At 37.3% G+C, this 9,065-nt stretch overlaps 2 protein-coding genes across 2 annotated transcripts; both read right to left on the reverse strand.

Moving 5' to 3' along the window:
- Positions 1-5,396: 5,396 nt before the first annotated feature.
- Positions 5,397-6,737, reverse strand: LOC137719778 (aspartic proteinase CDR1-like). Its single transcript, XM_068458800.1, has one exon. The coding sequence runs from the start codon at positions 6,735-6,737 to the stop codon at positions 5,397-5,399; it is 1,341 nt and encodes a 446-aa protein (XP_068314901.1).
- Positions 6,738-7,958: 1,221 nt separating this feature from the next.
- LOC137719779 (aspartic proteinase nepenthesin-1-like) lies at positions 7,959-8,978 on the reverse strand. Its single transcript, XM_068458801.1, has 4 exons — positions 8,735-8,978; positions 8,550-8,642; positions 8,232-8,310; positions 7,959-8,154 (listed from the first exon to the last, which is right to left on the reverse strand). The coding sequence occupies exons 1-4, from the start codon at positions 8,976-8,978 to the stop codon at positions 7,959-7,961; spliced, it is 612 nt and encodes a 203-aa protein (XP_068314902.1).
- Positions 8,979-9,065: the final 87 nt, after the last annotated feature.

The raw sequence follows: 9,065 nt of genomic DNA on the forward strand, positions 1-9,065 counted from the left end.
AAACTACACAATTATAATTTTTTAATAAGAAAATAATTTACTTGTACTTTTTATATAATTTTTGTGACGTTAATTAAGCATTTATTATTACATACATTAGGCATTTTTTATCGTTATTATATATTAGGCAATGAATTTATAACATTAATATTTTTTTATCTTTTTTATGTAAAACAATTCATTCTTCCTTTTAATCCATGGAATTAATTGTGCACATCAACCATTCAAATAGGGGTATTTTAGGCATTCAAACAAATTAAAATACTTCAAGTTCAACATAATTGATGAATTTGCTAAGTTTCAAGGGCTGAAATCATATATTTCATCAAAGTTTCTGGAACAATTTTGCGGTTGTGCAAAGACTGAATTGCAATCCAGAAACAACGAAGGTGGTTTAACGCGTTAATATTTTGTGATAACATAATCAGTAATTTATCAAAGATCGACTAATAAAATCCGAACAAAAACAAAAATTCCACTAATAAGATGCGAACAAATTCAAGGAGATTCCCCGCGTGAAAATGGCCCTCTGAAGTTTAGACTCTCCCCAATGATGGAGAGGTCATACCCCAACCAATTTATTAAAGGGAACTTTGATATAAATGATTTGGGCTAAGTTTATTTTAATAAAAAATCATGCTATAATTTTATTTAATTAAAAAGACTTAAATTTTAATAAAAAATCCTTAAATTTTAATAAAAAGGACAAAAGAACTTAAATTTTAATGAAAAATATATAATTTTAATATTAAAAAAAGAAAAATCTGACGTGTGGATCCACGCGTCCTCACATAAACTGTTTATGAAACTTTCTACACTGTTTATAAAACTTATTATACTGTTTATGAAACTTAAGACATTGTTTTTAAAACTTATTAAACTGTTTATGAAAAATTACAACATTGTTTATGAAACTTACTATACTGTTTATGAAACTTAACGGTACTACACGGTTTATGAAACTTTAGGTACTACATTCTTCTCTCTCATCTTCTTGAATTTTCTTGGCATATTCTCACCTTCCAAACACATTTTCTTCTTCTAATTTTTTTTTCGATACTCATCAAATTTTTTTTGTATCTCTTCAATTTCTTAACTTTCTACACCAATTACTTAATTTTCTTCTATTGTCTGCCCATGTGCGGCTTCCTCTTCTCCTCCACCTACAATCTTAACTTTCTACACCATGTGTTATTATGTAAGTGGTGGGAAAATTTATTTTTTAACACAAGAATCTCATCACTTGTATAGAGACGTGGTATATCACTCTGTGTCCCGGGCACATTGAAAAATCTCTCGTCATCTTGACTACTATTGGGAAACAACACCACAAAAATAAAATTAGGAAAATGTAATTCAATTTGAAATCTTTCTATTATTCTAAGCAACAAAATAATAATAATAATAATAATAAGGGCTTAATGTTAGTTGACAATAGGGAGAAAACAGAGTGGAAATGGGAGGTGGAGTGGGATGTATATATGCGCGCCAGCGCATGTGGTGTTTTTTATATTTTTTTATTTTGTACCTTATTATTAAATAAAGTTAGTTGATGGTTTTTTTTATTTATTAAAATGTAAAAATTTGAAGCCATTTTTATTAGTTTTTCCTAAAAAAAAAAAAAAAAAAAAAAAAAACCTAAACTTGTCCATTGTCCTCAGTGTGAACAGTCTTTGGGAGTCTAGCATATCAAGTAATCCGGCGTTTTAAATAATCTTCACCGTTCAATTTCTTAGAAGTAATATTAAAATCAATCTTTACTATTTATTTGAAGCCGATACTAAGGTGCTCAAACCTCAGCACGACTCAGTTTCTCTAACTCAAACTTGGCTCGAATTATTTGGAGCAAATTTATAGTCTCTATAATTAAAGTCTATTAATCACAAAGTGAGAAAAAAGAGGACCTAAATTCACTGTATTGTAAATATAACTGTAATTTTGGCATTACACGATCACATCAACATGCATAGACTGCTAGTAGGTGAAACGAAAATCGAATTGTAATTTTGGTAAATCAAATTGAAAAGGTAAGTTTCAAATTGGGAAGCAAAATCCAAAATCGAAATGGATCCTATCACATGCATAGACTGCTAGCTAGTAGGTGAAACCAAATGAAATGAATAATATGTATAGTGCTAGTAGGTGAAGCCGAATGCAATTACTCTTATTTTGTAGTTATTTTTCCATTAAAAAGGACACCTCTTTGTGTATAAAATGGTTAAAAGTTAAGGACAACTAATTAAAATTAGAGACAATAATCGGTGAGATCGTCTCACTAGGACAATCCTCACACCAAGTGTGCCGGAACCGCATGAGGTTGGAGTTGAACCATATTATTGTTGATGCAAATTTTCACTCGTTGGGGGGGGGGGGGGTTAGGTCAACGGATCTCTGATGCCTAAGTTAGTTTCTCAGGAGAGTAAAGTGTTTAGGGTTTTTTTAAGGTTGCAAAAGCTCTGAAAATTTGGTAGAATATGAGGTATTTATAGGGATAGGGCTGGCCGTAGTATTTAATGGAGATATATTCTCTAAATATTCTCAAGATATTTAATAGTAAATAATATCTTGAGATAATGGTGTAATTATCCCTAATTTATTTAAATTAGGATTACTTACTTGATTGGAATCAATCTTCAAATGGGAATATATTAAAAATAGGATTTGGGTAATTAATCCTTATCTTTAATTCCTTGCCAATGGCATGCGAGCTGTGGGTAGTCGTATTCAGCTGCTAAGACCTTCAGGGATGTGAGTTGGGCGTGAGAGCATCTGAGAAGCCTACCCATTTATTGAGAGCAATCTTGTCTTTCTTGAATAAAAGTTCACGTGTCACATCTAAAATTTTTGAGATTATTTTAGACTCCATAATTATTACTAGTTCATTGTGAGGCTTAAGCACTCCCTCACTCCTTTAGTGTAGATAATGTCGTTTGTTCAAAAAATAAATATGTAAAAGGTAGGGTTTATTCGAACTCGATCAAAAAACGAAATTATCAAATCACCATCACGCCATGCACATAATCGGCATGAAGCTAGTGCAAGCGAGTCCAACCCTAGAGCTAACTGTGATTGTGATATGGGGCACCACAAGGAATTAAATTGAGAACATTCTTAATTAGTTCATGAAAATGTCAATATTTACCGATAAAACAAATAGGAATACATAATTATTATTGGGAAGAGTTATCTACATATATATTTTTATCTTTCACATCTCTCTAAATTTTTGATCATTGGATCAAACGCATTGAAAAAATCAATGGACAAAAATTAATAAGGATGTGGAGAAGATAAAAAGGGATGTGTGAATAGCACTACCCTTACTATTATGATTATACACGCATTACCTAATTATGGCGACTAAGCAAAGAGGCCTTTCCACTCCCTTATAACCTAAAGTTGACATTGTTTGACGAGAGAAAACTTAAACTTGTCATTGTCCTAATGTAAACAGACTTGTCTTCGGTAGTCCAGCCTATCACGTAGTCCGACTCTTTAAATAATATTCACTGTTTGATTTCTTAGAATCAATCTTCACTATTTATTTCTCAAACTATTGAGCAGTCCCAAGCTATTGAAGAAAACTTGCAATGTTAACTTGTTTAGAAAATCTCTGAACTATTTTATGCTACTTGTGAATATCATACAAATAAAAATAAATAAATTGTGAGCAAAACGTTGCAATTGCAGTCAAATAGCTGGTGATTCTGCTTGACTGGGGCCACGGGCAAAGTGAAATTCCCCATAACCTCTCCAGACCAGAAAGAAGTAAATAATCGTGGCTTGCCACCAGTTGGGAACCCCCCCCCCCCCCCCCCCCAACCCCTGGCGGCCCCATTTTTTTTTTTTTTTTTGTAAAAAAAAGTATCAAATAAATTGCAATGGAGTGCAAGATTCACTAAATCAAATCAGGCTTCAATCAGTCAATCAGTGGAGATTTGATCGCAATTAGTGGAGATTTGATCGCTGGAAAATCCAAAACTTGTAGATCAAATTTTACTCACCAGGTTGATGTGGCCCATAAAATGGCAAATACACATCATTGAGAACAAGCCATTTATATAGAATTACCCCACTCTAATTATCACCGAGACCTTTTGGATTACAACCCCACACCTGACAGATTGAGCAGGTGGCCAAGTGGGGACAATATTGATGTTGTTGGAGTGGGCCCATGGCCGGTGTACCTGAAATTTAAGATAGTATCAGAGTCAGGGGACGGGCCCATACATCCACGTGAACAAGTGGGTCCCCCTTGACCCCGTGCGAATGGGTGAGCCCCGACTTGGCTCCACGTAGGCCAAGAGACGGCAGGTAGACGGACCATGGGCCCATTCCAACAACACCGATATTATCCCCACTTGCCCACCTGCTCAATCTGTCAGGTGTGGGGTTTTAATACAAAAGACATCGGTGATAGTTAGAGTGGGGTGATTCTATATAAATGGCTTGTTCTCAAGCCTTCTAGCCGATGTAGGATAGAGAAATGTTATTGGTATGAGAGATGGACATATTCTCACCATTGAGGATATGTAGTAGGTCTGGGAGAAGGAAAATGAGGGATGTATTTGGGCCAAGCTGGTGCATAGTCTACGGGGGCAGAGAAGGCTGATTGCTGAAAACCCCATGGCTGAGTTTGGGGCTGCTGTTGGTGAAATCCCCACTGCTGGGATTGGGGACGTTGCCAGCGTCAGCCACCGCCTGTATGAGTGCTCCCATTGTTGCGATAATTACCACCTCCGCATCCGAAATGATTTCCACTAGTACTACGCCTTAACGAGGAGTTGCGAGAGGAAGCTTGGCCCGCGGGAGAAGGAGCAGATGCCATGAGAAGAGCCCGCCCGGAATCGAAGTTAGCAGAGGGCTTGGTGTTTTGCTGCTCCAAGGAGAAGAGTTTGTGGCGAAGAGCTGCAAAAGTAGGGAGCGGACCATTGAGGATTGCCGTGTTGAAACATAAATTAAGAGAGGAATCTGGAGATGAGTTGCAAAGTGAACCCAAAAAAAGAACAAAAATTTACTACTATTATATGAAAAGCCTCTCCAATGTCTCTGGAGTTCAACAAAAACCCCACCAATTTTCAATCTATTTATTCTCTCATTTATTGCCAAATTTTGCATCTTAATTCATAGACATAAAGAAAAAATATTACAAAATTTCCAAGAAGGGTTGAGACTGAGACTCAAATTCATAATCCTTATCCCATTAGAAAACCTTAAATACCTAACCAAAAAACCTTAATAAAATTATTAAAAAAAAAAAAAAAACATGTTACTAACTTGCTAACTTACAAAGCAAAACACAATCTCCTAACCGTATTATTTTCCAACACAACCCTATTGCAAGAGGGTTGTGAAAGCAAAAGTATAACAGTCCTCCTCTCCTTCTAATTTTCTTTTCATTCACAGTCACGGTACTTGAGGGATACAATATTGTTGTCCAAGTCATATCCAACATTCACGTTTTGTTGTTGGTACATTCCAAAAATGGTATAGTCTGAGCTTCCTTCATTTAGGCTCATGGCCAAGCAGAGATTTCCCTCAGAATTCACAATCCAAGTGTTCTCGTCTCCCAACGGAAAGTCTAGTCCTGTGAAATGGAACACAATTTCCGGCGTTATATCCAATCTGAAACCACTACGATAATCGTAACATAGTGGGAAAAGTCCATCCACATCTGTCACTGGTTTGAAATCCGACAAAGCATTCATCATTCCCAACTTGAACTCAATAAAAGCATCAAATGCAAGCAAAGTAAAAGTTGTTGCTGAATCCATGAAAACTCCTCCTCGGTCCGCTGTCATGTCAAACACTGACCTAGAAATATTCAGCAGTGTTCCATCAATACTAATCCCTTCTAAGCTTAGCTGGTACAAACCATATTGACCGCTCAAAAGCGAAGTTTGCGTCTCTTCTTCCGTGATTACTGCCGCTGAGCCAAATCTCACAGAGCTATGGTTACCTTTATCTTTAGAAGGTATGCAATATGAAATACGATGTAATGGAATCTGGCTAACAAGTGAAGAAGGTTGTCTACTTAAACCGACAATTCCTGGTGCAGGGTATCCTGCAGTTGTGTCAACATTAGAGTGACCACAACCAATGATTATATTTTGGAAACTAATGTTACCACTTAATCCATCATCTTCAAGCGTGACGGTTTCTGTGGCAACGTCTCCTTCGGTGAATGATCCGTCCATATAGTTAATCTCATACTTACATTCGCCGTTTGGATTAGGGCAGCGGGCACCTGAGGCTGTGTTGCACACAACCGAGCCACACATTGCCTTCTCGTAGCTTTGTGAGCTTGCAGGATTGTATATTGGTATGGTTTGACTGAAACACTGGTCACAAGGCTCACACTGCAGCCAAGTCAAGTGGCTGCCAGTGTCAAAGACTCCGAAGGTGTCAACTTCCGGGGTGCCGACTTTAAACCTCATGATGTAATCTCCTGGGCTTTGATCAATAGGCGCCCAGACGTAACTGCTCGAATAACTGCTCCACGTTTTATTTGACATTAGCCAGTTGAAGTAGTTCTGTCTCGCTATGGTTCTGCGGCCGGATGATTTTATGAGATCAGCACGTGTTGCCCTAGGGTTGTAGAGCGGAGATGCGGGGGAGTCGCGGTGAATGAGACGCGCCTCAAAGCCTTTAACGGATGCTTTAGGAGAAGACATGGAGGAAGGGACGGTGATGATTGAAATTAGTGCAACGAGGGAGAATATTAGTGTTGATGCCATGGTTGGTAGACATGCAGGTCTAAAATTTTAGAGCATTGTTTTATAGCAGGGGGAGGTAATATATAGGGTTGGATCAAGGTCTGTAAAGTGTAATTGATATTTGCTTCTGTGTATGGTAATTGGAAAGAAACCTAGATACGTAGTAGATCAAGTAAGTATTGTGTATTAACCCTATTTAAAGTTATCTTGTACTCCAAGACATTTATATTTCCTCAAATGCATCGAGTAATTGTTTGTAATTTCTTATAAGAATCGAGTAATATTTGTGTAGTGGCAGATGTGGAATTGGGAGAAATCAGTTTCGTTACTTGGAGAGCAAGATGTTAGGACTCTTGTATTAAAAATAAGTGTAGTCCCTTTTTCAATTTTATCAATCAAATGAATATTCGGCCAAATCAAACTTAATTAGTCACGTGTTTATCTGAAGGGGAAAGTCACATGTTTATTCGGATTTGTCAATCTACAAGTTAAAGAATATATAAATTATAAAGGGGGTGTGCTATCCATACACTTTTTTTTACTTCTTCTACATTCTTTATTAATTTACGTTATTTGATCTTCTTTAATTCATCCGATCCGACGTCTGAAAATTAAAAAAATGTGAAAAAAGTAAAAATAAGTGTGTGGATATCATATCCCATTATAAAGTACTACCGTTTATTGAATACATGGATATTGAAGTGACCATGGCAAAGACACGCAAGCAATCGCATGGAGAGAGAGTTTGAGTTTCCTTTTCTTGCTTGATGAGAGTGGGTCATAACCGTAAATTACTTATAAAAAGAATTCACCTAGCCAGTCTGGGTACCCTATGCAATTTTTTTTAAGTACTCAGGAATTCGAGCCAACCATCTAGATTGTGTTTAGAACACTAACCATATGCTGCATATAAATAAGGAAAAATGTCTAATACTACTTGGAGAAAATGAGTAGATAACAACTCAGATATCTCATGTTACTGTTGAGGAGGGTGGGAGAAAAGACCTTGCATGAGTTTATAAGTAGAATTACCCTTTATATTGCCAATAAATTTTATGGTAGAATCTCAAATTTCTTCATTTACAAAGATGATGCCAATGAAAATTACAAGTACCACATATTTAGGTGCCATCATCACTAATAATCCCTAATAAAGCTAGAGTCCCTGCCTATGTGTGTAAATTTGTCCCACGTTTTTAAGTATACCGACATAAATTTGTACACTTGAAGGATGTGATGTTGTTAACTGAAATCATACCCAACATTCACATTCCTGTGCTGGTACATTCCAAAGATAGTAAAACCTGCAAAACTTGGCAAAATAGCCAGGCAGTAGTGTCCTTGAGAATTCACAGCCCAAGTGTTATCCGCACTTACCGGAAACTCCAGTCCCATGAAATGAAGCACAATTTCCGGCGTTTTATCCGCTTGAAACCGACTATCATCGTAACAAATTATGAAAATGCCATCATAATCTCCCACTCTATGGAAATCTGATAAAGCATATATGATTACCTTCGCAGCTCACTAAAAGCTCCAAATGCAAGCATAGTATGAGTTGTTGCCGAGTCCATGAAAACACCTCCCTCTCCACCTGCGGTCATATTAAAAACTGAACTCGAAACATTGAGCGTTGCGCCATCGACGCTAATGCCCTCTAAGTTTAGATAGTACTGACCATTTTCACCGCTCAACCAAGGTGTTTGAGTTTTTTGACTCAGTTTCAGTGACCACTGCCAGCCGGTAGTAACCCAATTTTCACGTTGCTGTTATTGTAGATGCCATTATTTTTGGAAGAAATGCAATACGAAAGGTGGGGGTACGAAATCTGACCAACAAGTGAAGAAGGCTCTCTCCTAACTCCTATGTCCCACAACTCCAGGTGGGTGATGACCTGCTTTTGTTTCGACATTGGTGTGACCTCAACTGATAATCATGTTTGTTAGGTTAATGTTACCACTTAATCCATCCTGTTCAAGCATGATTGTCTCCGTGGCAATATCTCCTTCGGTATCCACCTTGGTACGCAATTTTGTACCGGCGTTCGCCTTTCGGATCAGGGCAATGGGCATCTGAGGTTGTATTGCACTCGATGGAGCCGCACATTACCTTCTGATAGCTGTCTGAGTTTGCAGGATCAAATGTTGGTATGCCTTGTTCGTAGCATTTTTCACAAGGCTTACACTGAAACCAAATTAAATCGCCGGCCATGTCGAAAATCCCAAAGGTGTCAACTCTTGGGGTGCCAACTTTGAACCTCATGATGTTGTCTCCATGGTCTCTATCAATCGGCGTGCTGAATGGAATTGCGCCGTGTTTTACCTGACATTAGCCATTTGAAGTAGTTTT

The sequence above is a fragment of the Pyrus communis genome, chromosome 16, assembly GCF_963583255.1.
Source record: "Pyrus communis chromosome 16, drPyrComm1.1, whole genome shotgun sequence".
Taxonomy (NCBI): domain Eukaryota; kingdom Viridiplantae; phylum Streptophyta; class Magnoliopsida; order Rosales; family Rosaceae; genus Pyrus; species Pyrus communis.

Excerpts from the sequence above, each read along its gene's own strand:
- LOC137719778 (XM_068458800.1), bottom strand. The coding sequence starts at position 6,737 with ATGGCATCAACACTAATATTCTCCCTCGTTGCACTAATTTCAATCATC.
- LOC137719779 (XM_068458801.1), bottom strand. The coding sequence starts at position 8,978 with ATGAGGTTCAAAGTTGGCACCCCAAGAGTTGACACCTTTGGGATTTTC. Across the intron at positions 8,643-8,734 it reads GTACAAAATTGCGTACCAAG|TTGAGGTCACACCAATGTCG; the intron begins GTGGATACCGAA and ends CATGATTATCAG. Across the intron at positions 8,311-8,549 it reads AGAGCCTTCTTCACTTGTTG|GTGGAGAGGGAGGTGTTTTC; the intron begins GTCAGATTTCGT and ends ATATGACCGCAG.